This window comes from Nanorana parkeri, unplaced genomic scaffold (genome assembly GCF_000935625.1).
Source record: "Nanorana parkeri isolate BGI_ZX_2015 unplaced genomic scaffold, ASM93562v1 scaffold422, whole genome shotgun sequence".
In the NCBI taxonomy this organism is placed as follows: domain Eukaryota; kingdom Metazoa; phylum Chordata; class Amphibia; order Anura; family Dicroglossidae; genus Nanorana; species Nanorana parkeri.
In genome coordinates, this window is record NW_017306690.1 from 358,240 (window position 1) to 375,015 (window position 16,776).

The following is a 16,776-nucleotide window of genomic DNA, read 5'->3' on the forward strand; positions in this document are numbered from 1 at the left end:
AAGAGAAAAAAAAAAAAAAAAAAAAAAAAAAACTATCTTTACTGAAAACTGTTTTTCTATTTATTATAGATCGAGCTTCTAAGGAAAAAGGTCCACTACAAGGACTTGCTTATTCAACAACTGCTGGAAAGGATAGCACTTTTGGAAGGAGAGGTTTGTTAATATGTTTAAATCCCATTAATAATAATAATAAATAAATGAGGTACACTACTTCCTATATATTAGTAAAGCAGGTCACAATGAAGAATTTGTGATCTAGCTGAAGATGACTTCACTTGCAGACCAATAGCAGACATTTGTAGCTTCCAATCTGTCACATCAATGAGCGTTTTTATGGTCAATTTGCTTTCAATAAGTTTAAGCCTTCCATACACTGCTCAAATTTCAGTAAACTGCTGCTGAAACGGCCTAAATTCAAGCTGTTGATGGCTCTGTTGGCACCACCAGTTTCAGAATTGAAGGAGCCAGGTGGAAAATTGTTGGCCAAACAGTGACTGCATCTAATCAGATATATTCACTGTTCTGGTATTTAGGAAGCTGTAGGTGCCAGCTGTCTGCATACATTAGCCAATGGTGCAGATTTCTCCATCCATGGTGTTTAGTGTAGATGGGGGAATAAAGTGGTTTCCCATGTTCAGCCTGTGGGGCTGAACAAGAAAAATCTACATGTTTATGGCTAGCCTTAGGCTTAATGGTGTTTTCTTGCCATAACTACTCCAGTTTTGGGCCCATTATCTAACATTCGCAGCATTGTTGTAATGTGTGACAAGAATAAGCTGCCTTTATTTGACTTAATTTCTCTACGACTCCCTTTCCTAATTGTAGCTACACAAGCCAATTATTGTGGCAGATTAGACTGCTTCAGAATGCATTGCCAATAATGACCTATTTATAGGATAAAAGTGATTAACGTTATAAAGCATTGTCGAGTTTTCCGGTTTCTGATTTTACTTTGTATATTTTAGTATTAATCCGGCTAAAGTAGTGTGACTAGTATAATTGCAAACAAAACCTTGCATGCAGAAAGGCATATTTATTACTTTGTATGGATAACATGAACAAGTGAATGCAGGTCTAAAACTGTTTTGATGTGAGCAATTGTACAATTCTGTTTAGAATAATGAATTACAAGACAAGATGGAATACTTAATGGCAAATCAGCCAAAGGAAACACCAGAGACGAAAGATGCTGAGACATCCTGTGATCTCCAACAGAGGTACATAATAAGAATTTGTTTTCTGTAGTGGTAGACAATGGTTGTTAAGAAATCTGTGACCTACAGTTCACAAATGAGCGGTGGCCACTGCTGGCTAGTCTATCCATTATCCTGGTAACTAGGACAACCATGACGGGACCAAACAATGTTTGTACAATATTGTAAGCCCTACCTGTCCTTTTAAACCAGATCCTGCTATTGGAAAGCAGGAGGAAGTAATGGAGGTCGAAGCACCATGTCCAGCTGAAGGCCCAGGTTAGTGGGCATCTGCACAGGGTGCTATCCCAAAACTCCAACTGTATCCTTATTTAAGCATCGGGGCAACCTTGTGACCCGAGTATGTGGGGTAGTGTGCATCAGAGCCATGGAAGATTTCAAATGGATGTATGATTGGTAATCTGCAGTGCCAAAGAAACAAACAAATACAAAAAACTGCACTTTTGAGAGAATGACTAAAACTCCCTAAAGTTGGCAATACACCTTTGTCTGTTTCCTGTTAAATCTGCAAAAATTGGATCCATGGGGGCCCTGCTGGCACCACCTGACTTGACAAAAGTCAATTTTTTCAATCAATTTTAGTCAAAGAAGCCGTGTGGGAAATTGTTGGCTGACCAGTGACTTCAGCCAATCAGTCATGGTCTTGGTATTTTGACAGCTGCATGGACCTGATATCAAAATATAATATCCCACAGTGTAAATTCCATCATTCACTGAAAATAAAGTTTTGGCTTTAGACTTTGATTGCAAAGTTTATTTCCTTGTAGCTCTCACTCTTACCTAGTTGCAGATTAATTCAGATCCAACAAAAAGATCTCTAAATATGACTTGAACTACAAACCACCCAGTACTTATTTACAAGAAGCATATCAGAAATGCTTGCTTGTCAGTAACAATCCATCCAGGTATATTTATCTTGAGGTGTTGTCCCATGAGTCACATTAATTGTTCCAGAAGTCATGACTGCTGGTAGCTAGTGACTGCATACATGTTTAACCTGAACAACATGTAGAGTGTGCAGTGTATATCATGTTGTCATACATCCTCACATTTTTAAAGAAACTGGGCTTGTCAGCTTTTGAAATCTTCTAAGACTTGTTTTCCTTTGCATTGTATTCCTGTACATACTGATATGCCTTGCTTGTTACAAACCTCTTAAATGCCTAATAAATAGGTGTGAAATACCAGACATTGTTTCATAATTTTCTTTTTATGGTCAGTGAAGCGTTTTTGTAGAAAACAGGAAGGGGCCTGAACATCTAGAAATACACTAAAACAACTGTGCAGCCAAAAGAAAATACACTATATTTTATAAATGGTGTACTTTTTGTTATGGACACAGTTGGCTTTACCTTTTACTGTATTTGCATATTGTACATAAAACTAAAACCCGAAGGTTTTAGAACTTCTATGTGTTTTGGATTCCAGAACCTGTTTTAGAGTTTCCTTGGTGGACTGAATATTTGAAATTCTATTGGAAAAAGAGGTACTTGGCAGGCAGTACTGGCCCCTGACTTGAGTCTTCTAAACAATTGATCTAATTTGTGTATGCATTCAATAGATAAGTACACATGAGAGTGGTCAGGAGGCATTGCAGCTGCCTGAACATAATCCACAGTGTTTGGCCTATGGTCAGACTAGGGACACCTATTTGGTATGTGGCACCCTCCTGACCTCCAGGAGCATGTGGGGGACTTCAGAGGCAGGGTGGGCTGACATTCCACCTCTGGTTGTAGCATGTGAATGTAAAGTTGGGTGCCAGTTACTTTAACGATTTTTTTAGAGGTTTTATTCTAAAAGCAACTCAGTGGGACAGAGGGTGAAGGGCTACTGACATCTAGGACAGTACTGAGCTCTCCTGACTCACCGACCACTTCCCAGCTTCACAGGGTAGAGGGCAGTAACGATGTGTATTGAAGAACCTTTTCTGGTTAGTAGACATAGCACAGAATTCCCTAGGCAAAATCAGACTTCCTGCGAGATTAAAGACCAATTCTGGCACCTTTAGCAGACAAAGTTCCTCCCTGTTCCTCATCCCAGGAACAGATTCGGACCTGGACTGGGTGTATACCTGATAACCTGCAGCCTACAGGCCTGGTCAGACAGCACCTTTCCCAGGCAAGTGGCCCAGGGGGAAAGAGACACTCGCAGGGTCAGCACTGAATATTTAAGTCCTTCCCCAGCATGCACCATTGGCCATGAACCTCTTAGTGATTGGCTAGGGACACACATATTTATCCACACATAACTCCCCATTATTGGATGTTATGCTGTATTGCAAGGTCACACCCAGCAGCAGGCATATACAGAGTGCTTAGGAGAAACTAATGAGCACAGACTTACAATCCAGCAGAACTCAATGTAAGGAGCCACCACGCTTAGGAGAAGGTGGCTTCATTGTACATAGCTCCAGAGCACATAGAGTGAACCCCAACCCCAACAATATGAGCACCAGATGCTCTTCTACAGCTGAGTGCCTCTGTAAGTCCAACCTCAGTCAAGCTATCAGATTGTGTGGGGAACTAAAGGATCAATTTTATGACGTGGTGTTTATATGGCCACATTTACACCATGTTGTTCAATTATCAAACACATTTTACCCTGGTAACTCTTAAGTGATACCAGGACAATAGGTAGTTCTCTTTTCTATATGTATATTACCTTAATCTTTTTTTTTTTTAACCTGTTGTTAAACTGAGTTTTGCCTACCTGTTCCATAATATGAAACCAGACAGGTTGCTACTGGCAACAGCTGGCAACCGCTCCACTCTTTTCCACATTTTCTATGGTGGTGATTGAATCAGCCCTTTAAGCTTTTAACTAGTTTAGGACAACTCAATAAAATGACAGTAATATTCTATATTTGTAAAGTAATGGTAATCACTTGTACCCTGTTGAAAACCTGATTGTGAAATACATTTGTATTCTCTTTTCTTTAGTGTACCCGTGAATATACCAACAACTCCAGTCACTTCAGAGTAAGTTTATTTATTTTTTAAGAAATAAATATAGAAAGAAATAAATACATTATAAAAGCAGACTTCTTTTTATTTGACATCAGGTTTGCACACTTTGCTAAATAAAACAAAATTGGAGGAGAAGAAGGATCAGACCTCAGCATGGTTTGTGGTCTGAGAGAATAAACCTGTACCCATAGATAAGGGAGATACATATTGTATTTTAAAGAAATCCACATTTTTTCCCCCTGTAGCTGGCTAGCTAAAGCATGGATCTGACTGCATTGCAGAGCATAAAGCTTTAAAAGAAAAAATAGATTGTGGGTCAGAGATTATCAAGTCATCTACTAAAGAAGTAACATGATTGTATTAAGTAAAATAGCAATAGAAGAGGATATTGTTAAAAATAAAAATCACAGCATTGAATAAAACCATTCTCACAGCTTCCTCTCAGAATGATCATAAAACAGTTTGACATAATTGAGTATATACCGTAGTTGACAAAGACATCATATCCAGGACAACACCCCCCCACACTTGGATCCAGGGACGTGCGGTCAGGGGAGGCAGGTGAGGCTGAGCCTCACCTAGAATCATGAAGAGAAAAAGGTGTCAGCTTCAAGTCTGAAGTCTTTTTCTCCATTCAGAGGAAATCCTCTGATGGGCGTAATGGTGCTGACAGCGGCACCCAAACAGCAAATTTCAGACGGCTCTTGATGACATTCAAAGTGTGTTTAGCCTACTTTAGATACACTGCACAACTATTGTAACAGGAAATTGGAGGTAAGACTATTAAAATGGAGACTGTTAGTACAATGTTTATCTGAATGCATATCTATTTCTGCGACTTCGATTGGGCATTATGCTCTCTCTGCTTTGACTATCTGATTGGTTTAACTGCTATGCTTTAGGCTAGTTTTTTTTTTATCTACCCGCTATCTTTTATGTACGCTTTATATCTGGCAAAAACAACACAGCGCAAAAATGTAACCGTCCAAAATGTATCTTCATTGTAGACACGTAACCCTGTTAAAAATTGTGTTATCCATTCAGATTTTTATTTCTTTCGTTTTTCGGATGCGATTTGATTCGGTTCGTTATTCGGATTAAATTTTTTTTTCAAAACAAAGTCACATGACCGTGACTGTAAAGCAACCCCCAAAACAACAGCCCCCCAAAAAATCCTGATTGGCCAGAGTTCAGTCACAGGTCTGAATTAGTCCCATTTTGAACAAAATTCAGATGGATCCAAATTTTCATTAAAGGAGCATGGATTCATTTGCATTTGTTACAAAATCCTTTCAAAAATCCTTCCTTTCAAAAGAGACAAAATGCGTACGAATGTCTCTTTTGAAAGGAAGCAAAATTGACATGCCTACTTCATTGTATTAAACACAATCATACAGTGACTGTAGAATACAAAACAATGTATTGTTTCTTATTTGCCATACTTAGCAAGTATTGGACAGATTATGCTATTAGGTTCACTGTGTTTTTATTGTATGTTTGTTTTTTTTTGTTTGCAAAAATAATAAAAACACAATTAAATAGGAAAAACATTATTCTAATTGTTAATTATTCTTCCTGTACAGTGTATCCATGAATGCACCAGCAAGTCCAAGCACTCCAGAGTAAGTTTATTTAGATTTTTTTCTTTAAAAATAAAAAATGTGTTGCTATATAATGTCTGTAATTCTCATATGAAGAAGCCTGTATAGTTGATTTAAAGTGACATTAAACCCTCAGATTTTTTAACATAAAACAATACTGTAATGTGTGCCTTACTGTAATCCATGGTTGTTTCCCTTCTCTTTGCTGCTCTTCATTTTAAATCTGTATCTGTTCTCATGCTGGACAGAACTTCTATTTTGCAGCAGACTGCCTTGTCTCTGAAATGGATACATGGTGTCTGTGTGTAGGTTTGCAACCTGAGCCAGCACTACGGGAAGAGGCACTCATCTGCAAAGGGAAGTTCTCCCCCAGCATGAGAAGAGATACAGATTTAAAAGGAAGAGCAGCAAAGAGAAGGGAAACTACCATGGATTACAGTAAGGCACACATTACAGTATTGGTTTATGTTAAAAAATCTGAGGGTTTAATGTCACTTTAACTGAAGAGCATTATGTATTTTCAGTAAGCGCACATTTTAAGATTTTATTATTACATTTTACTGTTTTAAGTGATCAGACTTGTGCTGTGAGAATGGGCATTAAAGCTCAACCAGAGTGTAGCACTGCAAACCATAAGCAGAGTTTGTTTACTTAATGAGCATGTATGGCTGTCACTATGTGCATACAGTATATAAATAGACATTGAAATAGGGTTTCTAAAATATTATCTGTTATTTATATTTATTATTGATAAGATTTTTACATGAAGCTATGGTCTTACAAGTTTATCTAAAAGAAATGAAAATCCTGTACATTTCTTTTTACGAAAAGGATAAATATAAAAAAAAAAAAGGATATTTATAGTAAGAGAACAAAGTAAAAATCAAACAAAAATAATTCCTGTAGTGGAACATAAATGGGATTTGTATATTCAGTAAATTCTACTACTAACCTGATACTGTATAACAAGACTGCTTGTGTAAAGAGCACTGTAGTGCAAAAGTACAGTAAGCAGTAATAACAATATCAGTACAATTTGTGCCCAGGGGCAATCATGCACGGGTAATTGCAGCACATGAACAGCTGCGGATGCTGGTAGATGTCATTGCTGTGAACAGTGCTTCCCAACCACAACTGTTCACATGAGTCTCACGGAGCAATTCAGGGGACTCATGCAAATCCCGTGTAGCACGAAACCGGCCCGGAAATAGTGCAAGCGCAATAATCCGGCGGATTCCGCACGTTCACAGATTTAAAAGCATTAGTGTTTTTGTCCCACACATTCTTCCCTACGGAAAACAGTGCGGAAACTGCAAACACTATGCGTGAATGCAGCCTGAGCCTGTTAAAGGAAGTGGAATGTTAGATCTACTGGCTGGATCAACAAGTAATAAAATGATGGTATGGAGGGACTCAGGAAACTCTATACTAATGTTATTGACTTTTTGTCCATCGTTCCACTGCAAGACAGATGTGAGGGATGAACCTTGTTTGAATGCTGAGGGGTTATTGCATAACCCCCTTTATCATAGTGAAAGAGCCTATTATGTACAGTCCAATTAATTTAATCTATTTTGTGTAACTTTGTTTGGTTGCTATTATGTTCAAAGCACCCCTGTCACAACTGCGCACATGATAAAAAATATGCATAAGCAGAGCTCAACTTTAACAATGCAATGTTACAAGGATGAGTATCATCGGACAGACAGGCAGCTGACCCCAGCTTTTCCTGTAAAACTATAAATGCAAAAATGTCAGCCAAAACAATGAACGTCTTTTTTGGCTGCATTTTACCCTGGTATACTCCATATACACCATTCAGGGTTTTTTTTTATATCTGTTCCAAAACTGCAATAAAAAACCTTTTGGTCTTGAAAGAAATTTAGAGTTTTTCTCCATTCTGTGCACAGTTCCTGTGTTATATTAAGAAACCTGATCAGTCCTCCTAGTTCTTATCTTGAGCTACAGAACAATTTGTCCCTATGCTAGGGGGATTATTTGGAGGGGAGGGATTCAGTCGTTTAGTAAAATGAGTAGACAGGGATGACACAAATTTTTTAAATTCTATGTGTTGTCAGTCCACAACATTAAACTAAGGAGCTGAGTGCATTTTTGGCAGATCAAAAGGTTTTTTTTCTGAACTTGCAGGGTCTTTCTCTTTTTTATTTTGACCTGACATATACTTTAATGTAATGAGCACCCTCACTGACTAACAGGAAGACATGAAAGACAAGAGGGGACAGAGACAAGTTTTATTGTTATTAGTGAGTCAAGACTTGCATAGAAGTTCGGAATCCTATAGCTGTAGATCCACTGATCTCATATCTTTGCTTATGCAATTTTTTATTGTACGTTCCTTCTGAATGGCCCATTTTGTGTCAGGTTTGCATGAAAGAATATGACTACATTTTCATCTACTTAAGGCCCTTTGCACAGATCCCCTGCTGATCTGAGCAGCATGGAGCGGATGCCACTGTTGTGACATCTGTGACTGTCCAGTTTTCTCCTCGATCTTTCGATGGAGAAAATACCTGAGATTATGGGACCCACGTTAGGATTATGGGGAGTCAGACATGCGTCCATTTATATCAGATTACCCCGATCCGTCACACTCAGGCCCACTAAAATGGAAATCTGTTTCCTTTTGTTTCCTGTGGGCTTCTGATCAGATTCACCTGAAAGGGGCCTTATTAAAATATGCTTATGCTTTTATATTTCCCTTGTATTTGGTTTAATAATTAGAAGATGTGTAAAAAACTTTCCATTTTCCCTGACTTTTCATCATTTCACCAAAAGGCTAGCATGGCTGCTATTCGAATTCATAACTTTGCATAACTTCTTTGTTTTATTATCTTTTAACTATAAAACCTTTTCTGTTCTGGGATGCACAGGTTAACCTTGACTTACTTATATCTTTTTTTCAGCTTTCAAGTAACATAACTCTTTCCTTTTCAGTGCTTTGCTGCCTGCCCTTCCAAGGGGTGATAATACTAATAATACAGTATTTAGGGAAACTGCTAAGCTGGTGGAGGACCATGAACAGCTGTGGGCACATTCTGCTTGAAAGCTAGGTTCTTCTAACATGCATATATGTAGGCATAGTGAGGAACAGGATCCCCAAGTCCTGAATTTGTACATACACTCTACAGGGAGTTGATATAAAAGCACTATTTATTTTATATATACATCGTTTTGGCATTTTTATATTTATCATTGCAGTAGTAGTTTTAAGAGTTAGTAATTTTACAATTTTTATATGAACAAATTTAATAACTGAAATAAGCTAAGATAGAACTTATATTTATAATATAATGCTTCTGGTAGCGAAAAGAAACTTACATAAGGTAAGTCCATTTTGAACTTGAGCCTTCCAGAGGATTGTTTATATTTATTTATTTTATTTTTGTTCAGCAAAGGAAACCTCATTTGGCTTTGTAAAATACAGAATTGCTCAAGACGGACCAATTATGGGATAGAGAATCTAAGTCCGATGAACTATGTAAGAGGAGGATTCACCAAGGCTTGTGGGTAACCAATATCTAGTAATAAGGATCTGACAGTCTATTTATTTATTTTTAATAGGATTAATGGTTGCAAAGAAAATGGCATAGAAGCTAATGGAAAACCACCTTATCAGAGGTCATACACCCCTTACATGAGAGTCTTGCAACTGAGTATGAGGAACAAGGTGTCTTAAACTGAAGATATCTGAAGAGGAAACATAACTTTGCTTCTGCTAATTTATACTTTCAAAGACTGCTATGATGAAAAAGCCAAAGAGTTGTTTGAAAAAGACTAAAGAACATTTAAGTTTATGGCCGATGCAGATATGTCAGGCAAGAAAATGCTTTATATTTAAAGGATAAGTACAATTTCAGGTCACATGCCATGTTGAAATAGTTAAACATGCATAGCAAAATAGCAAATGTAATGCAGCACTTCTATGGCACTTACTATTCTACACTGCTAGGCTTGCACAGGGCTGTCAACTGGCATTGTTTCCATCAGCTCTGCACGGTGGGAAAGACAAAGGGCGAAGTCTGTATCAGGCTGGCCACTATTTACTATTAATCAGCCTGAAACAGACTCCACCATCAATCTTCCTTTCCACTGTGGCTGTAAGCCACTTGTGACAGAAATCAGAGCCAAATCAAACATTGCATCAGCCTTGTGCAGGCCCAGCAGCGTTGAGTAATAGCACTGTATTACACCATTACATTTACCATTTTGCTGTGAATTACCTATTTGAAGCTTAACATTTGGCCTGGCACTGTACTTACTAAAGGCTGTCATTTTTGTATTTGCCAAATTCAACAAGATATAAGCCAAAATGGTGTTAAAGACTGGCCAGCTTAATTTACCTGCTGCTTCAGCAAGGGCTGCCACTTTTGTAGCCTTCTCTTTATCCTATTACCAGTGTTGTCTTCAGCTCCAATTTTTGGCAACCAGGCTGATAATATACTGGTTGGAAGGCAACCCTAGCTTCACCTATGGCTTGGTGACATTTATACTTTTTTGTTGCTGCACTTCACTGCGTGGCTTTAAGATACACCTCTGTCAACAGTTTAACATTTTCTTCATTGTAAATAAAATGCACTGCATTGTATTATAACTGTGAACAAAATCTATTCCTGTACTTCTGCAAGTTTATTCTGCTAAACAAGGTTTAAGGAGTCCAGTTTGGTGGAATACTGGCTTAGCACTGTTAATACAATAATGAGCACCAATTCAGTTATTTCCCTTCATAAAAAGGAAAGTTTGGTCTAGAAATGTTTTTGAGACACAAACAAACATGAATATTTCTGTTACATCTGTTAAAATACATTAGAAATGTTAAAGGGGGATTTTATATTATTAACAGCTACTTGCAGGCCTGCAAAGATGAATGTAGCACATCTCCTACCCATCCAGTAGATTAATAGTCTCAATACAGAAACTCCATACATGGAGAGACTTTCAATGACCGCCATAGTTATTATAGGTGATTTGGACATCCTCCACAGAAAGGACATTACTCAAAATATTCATTGTGTGGAATACAAACATCAATGGTCAATCAATCAAGAATCACTGGTAGGGCAAGATACTGGTCCATGCATGCTACTGGCCAGGCAGCAGGGCCTTGTACAAAGCCCACCAGACATTGTAAACTGCATAATCCGGGCCAGTCTTGTGGTGTTTATCATGGTGCGTCCAGCTTGGAAGGACAGGCTTTGACTATTAGTGGATTACCAAAACACACCATATTATGAGTGCTTCATCTATAATCAGTGTCATAAACATTGCGCTGTATTATACTCTAACTAAGGAATGGAAAAGATGACTTTTGTACATCACTATTGACTGTTTTTTTGTTCATGTGTTTGTCTCAGACCTGCTTTTTCCCTATAGGAGTCAATAGAAATGCAAAGTGTCATGAAGCATCTTCATTCAGCTTAGAATTAGGTCAGAAGCAGGTCAAAAGGAGGTGAGACGCAGGTCAGGCGAAGGTCAGAGGGAGGTCCTTCTCTCTCAGAAGCATCTCTGCAGGAGTTTAGAAGGAGCTCTGGAACATGATACATTGATTATAAATCCAACCTGAATGTACCTGAAAGCATGATGCATGTACCCATCTAACCTCTCCCCCCCTACCCCCCTGCATATCCTAACATAAGTTATATGAGAGCAAATACTTGTTCTGCATTGCAAAGCCTGCTCTACCATGTATACTGCCATGATCTTTCAACTGCTCTCTTTTCAATTTTATCACAGCTGACTACAAAGCTGATTCAATAGAGAGGGATTGATGATGTTATCAATATAGTGTTCAGTTCCTATGTGGCAGGTTTTTTTTTTTTTTTTTTTTTTTTTTTTCCCTATCCATAAGGTGACCATTCCATTGCTGATATTTCATCCATCCTTGCTGATAAACTGTAGATGATGTGAGATAACCTGGCTCTACCCACTACTGCCTCATAGACTGCAATGGGGAGCTCACCTGACATACAATGAACAGTGGATGTGCATGTTGACTGATGGACGGATTGTCTACAGTGCTGATCATTTATTTCTAAAAGATGAAATCCTTCTGTGTGTAGCCATCTATAGATAAGAATTTCAGTGATGTATATTTTGTATGAACGAAAGTGTATGTAATATGCACAGAGCCACAGATATTGGCTAAGCTGAATATTCTTGGCTGATTCCCCATTGTTGCACATATAGGGATAAATCCATCTTAGCCATTTATAGCCAACGCTTCTCATTTACAATATGTTCACTATCATCAAATGTCTCAGGCCAGCTCATAGTTACCCATAGACATTAAATGGTCTTTATAAAGTTAGATTTAACTCTGGCCAGTCCATTTCAGTAGAAGGCAACTGCTCAGGTGAATGTTCCAATGGTGGCATCAGAGTTATCGGCTTAATTCATAACCATCCAAGACTTGCAATATAAGCATGTTTGTTAATGTTTAAAACATGTTCAGTAGTTGGACTATTTGTGTATGTTCACATGTTCATGGCAAAGTTAAAGTCATTTGATGACAGTCAGGCGTGCTTATGGAAAAACGTTACCATTGCTGGCTCTCATTATTACTGGAGTGAAGTTTACATCTTAGGCCTCATGCACACTAGTCGGGTCTGTTTAAGCACGAGAGGTTATCTGGTAAGTATAAGCAACTTTATGCTTCCCAGATCACTTTTTCCTGTGCTGGGCTTAGTTGTGTTTTATATGCGTTTTATACATGTTTACACGTGTTTAGATGCGATAACCGGGCATACGGACCCGGGATACAACGTTTTTAGTTTGGGTAAACTAAGCTAGACTGAATAAATCTAGGTGCTGCTGGGCGTTCACTCATAGAAAAGCATTACATAAGCCCAGATGCATTTAGAAATGAGCTCCAAACACACCCTTTATGAACGTAGTGTGCATGAGACCTTAAAGTGTATCTAAACCCAAAAACAAAAATGTGATATATTGAAGATGACCAGTCCTTGGATGGTAAACAGAAGTGCAGTACTTATAATGGGAGACAGTACAGTTACAATACAATTCAATATAAGAGGGTCAATAGGGCCCTGCTCATAAGAGCTTACAATCTAAAATTGTTCTTTCTTTAGGCTTTTTTCTTTCACTTGGTGATCCTGTGAATTACACACTTTTTTGTTTCTTCATGGCTACTCTCACTTCTCCACTGTATCACTAGAGGGAACCATGATTGTCACACAGCCTGGACTTCAAACATGCCTGCCTTTGTAAATTAGTTGATGGGATTAGTAGTTTACACACGAACGATAAGATTGTTTATGCTTCCAGTTCATCTCACAGGAAGTGACAAGAACACTGCATTTCCGATTAGCAGGTATTTTCTGTGCTTGAGAAAAAATAATGTGGCCACCACATATTAGGACTGATAAGCTGCAATATATTATATTTTTTGTTTAGATTCACTGTAATTGTTATTATACATAAAGTATTTTGTTATGCCCCTTAAAAGTGCATGTCCAAGAATGATGACTTTTGCACTGCATTGTATGGAGCAGCGTTTTATATTATTGTTGCTTTTGGTTTATATTGCTTTATTCCAAGTTGATGAGAATTCAATGGGAACCCAGGTGCATCTCATACATATTGGATATAAGCCATTTCTTCTGTGAAAGCTTGCTTGCTGTATTTGACTTGCTCCTGAGGCTGCTGCTCCTGTACACTAACCCTCAGCCAAAACATGGAAGAAAATGTCTAATTGGCTTTGACTGCTCAGGTAAAATGAAAACCTTTGTACACTTCTTGTAAATAAACCTAAATGTGCTTATTATTCAAAGAATATCATCTATTTCCAATAAATTATGGCATTATAATATGTTTATGATGTACCGTTTTATAAAAAAAGCTATATCAATAAGACATATAGGGGGAATTTATCAAAACTGGAGCAGACAGAATCTGGACAGTTGCCCATAATGACCAATCAGCTTCTCTCTTCAGTTTGTTCAGTTAAGCTTTGAAAATGGAAAATGGAAGATAGAAGCTGATTGGTTACTGTGCACAGCTGCTCCAGATTCTATCTGCTCCAGTTTTGATAAATTCCCCTCATGTTTTCCGTGGGTGCATGTGTGAGGTGTTCCCAAAATTCCTACAAAAGGTCTTTTAGCCATTCTAAAAATCTATATCTTCCATATACTGTATGTAGACTTACAAGTAGTGATTGTGTGTGTGTGTGTATATATATATATATACAATGTATAGAAAACACTAGTGGGGTGTATGATAAATCTGATGCATCAGTGTAAGTTCATGTATGAAAAAAATAATTTGTATGTATTTAAGGAAAAAACATAAAATACAAGTTGATTTATATAAAGAACTTGATATATATATATAAAAACAGATTTCATTGCACACGAAATTGGAACTCAGGTCATCTGCTCTACAAGATGTGTAGTTTTAAATAGATCCTTCTTTCCAGGTATTCTGACTTATCTTATATGTATTAAAGTGACATGAAACCCTCAGATTTTTTAACATAAAACAATACTGTAATGTGTGCCTTACTGTAATCCATGGTAGTTTCCCTTCTCTTTGCTGCTCTTCCTTTTTAAATCTGTATGTCTTCTCATGCTCTGCAGTACTTCTGTTTTGCAGCAGACTGCCTTGTCTCAGGAATGGATACACGGTGTCTGTGTATAAGATTGTATAGGCTTGTAACCTGAGCCAGCACTACAGGAAGAGGCCCTGAGCTGAAAAGGGAAGTTCTCCCCAAGCATGAGAAGACATGAGGATTTAAAAGGAAGAGCAGCAAAGAGAAGGGAAACAACCATGGATTACAGTAAGGCACACATTACAGTATTTGTTTATGTAAAAAAATCTGAGGGTTTAATGTCACTTTAACCTTTCAAGAAGATCTTCAGGATTTAAAAAAAAATCAACCCTTACAGTAGTGCTACCCCTGCACTGCAATGGTTAAGTGCTTGCTTTGGTCTAGGGGTGTAAATAAAGAACAAATACTCCCCCCAATCCTCAGTACTGTGGTAGTGATCGATCACCTCTCGCCCCATCTGCTCCGGCTGTCCCTCGGCACCCTCATGTCTAATAGACCTGTACTTCATGTGACATCACAATTCATTAGACCTCTGGAGCCCAGGGCAAAAGAGACTCTGGGTAACGGTCTATCAGCCAGGTGGGACCAAGGATTGGGTGAGTATTTAGTCTTTATTTGCGCCCCTTGACAAAATGAGTACTTGATCCTTCCAGTACAGGGGGGAGCCCAACTGCAAGAGGTAATTTTTAAAATCCTGGATTTCTTCTCCAAGATCAACCTTGCAGTGCTCCCGATCCTCCCTCTACCTAAGCTCAATCGTGACCCATTATTTTTTATTTATTTAAAGTCCAACTCTGGCCAAAACATGAACTTCCTCATCCTCCTCTAACTCCCCTGCCCCCCCCCCCCCAAAAAAAATAAATATATACACTGCCCTTTTTACTTACCTGTAGCCACAGTCACATGACACTCCAGCCTTGAGGGCTTGTTCCACCAGCCCATGCGTCTACCACAATGTCCCATGCCTGGAATGCAAGGGATTGCATACATAAAGTCTCCTTGCGTTCTGGAGCGGTAGGGGGCATGGCAGTGCCCTTCAAGTCAATGGCACTGCAGACACGCCCCCTGCCCGCAGTACGATTGGCAGCACAGAAACACATTGTAATAAAACGCACAGTAGTAAAATAAATTCCAGTGCGGTGCGATCACACAAAATGGTGCATGCACACAGTGCCATCTAGTGGTGGGCCATGCAAACGGCACTTGCCCTGCTATACGCTGGGTGGAAGAGTTATGACTCAGCCTCTAAGTGCTGTAGTACAGGAACTTATTTGACAAGAGTATTGTGGAACACAGATGTCAAGCAATGTGTGTTTCTTTTTCTGCTTCTCCACTATGGGCAGCTGATTTTTACATGTGATGTTCTTTTAATGTAATTTATGTTTTTCATTTGTATTTTAAAACCACTTTTCACCTAAGGTTAAGTTAAGAAATGTACAATGTTATTTTCTTATATGTGCAGGTAATACAATGTATAAAAATACGTGTTTACCTTTTTTATATGCATTAGCAACTATGGTGACAGAGTATTCCCATCTACATCAAATTATCCTCATCTACTCCAATCACGCTCCTGTATTATGGGAATTCATACAAATGTTGATATTATTTTTTTCATTTACAGATGTGATTGATTGGACAATGTAAATATTGTATAATAGCTACCATTCGATACACATACAAACTACTGCGCAAGTAAAGTTAAATGCGGTGTTTGTTTCTCCTGCAGCTTTTCTCTCTGAGGTGTAGTTATTGGTGAAGTGTGTTGCGCCACATGGGAGGTAGTCATCTTGAAAGGACCATTGATTATGCGATGAAGCTTGTCTAGTGTGCATGTGAAGACCCTTAGGGGTATTCTATCTCGTGGTGCTCACAGTATTCCCAAGATAGAAAATAACATTTTACAGCTTCCATAAAACTGGCAAACTGCCTCTTAGTTCTTCAGCTTTAAACCAGATTATGTGACTCCCCAAACACTAATACAGAAGACAACAGTGACCCAGCATTAGCTGCCATCCACTTGAATGAGTGCTAACAACATATATAACTAGCTTACTTAACACTACTGTCAGCAGCGCTTGGGAGAACGAACTGCAAGGATTACCATCAACATGCTTGTTATTTAATGTGCACCGAGTATATACATTTATATGAATGGAATAAATATATTTTTAAAAATTGAAAGTGTGTGTTCTTTCCTTTTATATGTAAAATACAACAAACCTGAATCTCAAGCAGAACTCCAAGGCATAGGAATGACCAGTTATTATAATGGTAAAGTGGCAATATCTATATAAACTTGCTGTACTCTTTCATTTCATGTCTAGAAAATTCTGGAATTCCACGTATGTTGCTTTTGTAAAGAGTATCAAGCTGCTCACCAGGTGATGTCATAAGGAAATAGCATGAAT

General features: G+C 38.3%; 1 protein-coding gene across 1 annotated transcript in view; it reads left to right on the plus strand.

The window, feature by feature from the left end:
* The window catches only part of LOC108789829 (myocardial zonula adherens protein-like), a 97,018-nt gene extending 87,568 nt beyond the window's left edge, over positions 1–9,450 (plus strand). The window contains exons 13-18 of the mRNA XM_018559931.1: positions 70–153; positions 1,117–1,217; positions 4,154–4,192; positions 5,764–5,802; positions 9,193–9,280; positions 9,364–9,450. Of these exons, the coding sequence (XP_018415433.1) occupies positions 70–153; positions 1,117–1,217; positions 4,154–4,192; positions 5,764–5,802; positions 9,193–9,280; positions 9,364–9,369 (357 nt within the window). The 3' untranslated portion in view covers positions 9,370–9,450. The remainder of the gene's footprint in view (positions 1–69; positions 154–1,116; positions 1,218–4,153; positions 4,193–5,763; positions 5,803–9,192; positions 9,281–9,363) is intronic.
* Positions 9,451–16,776: the final 7,326 nt, after the last annotated feature.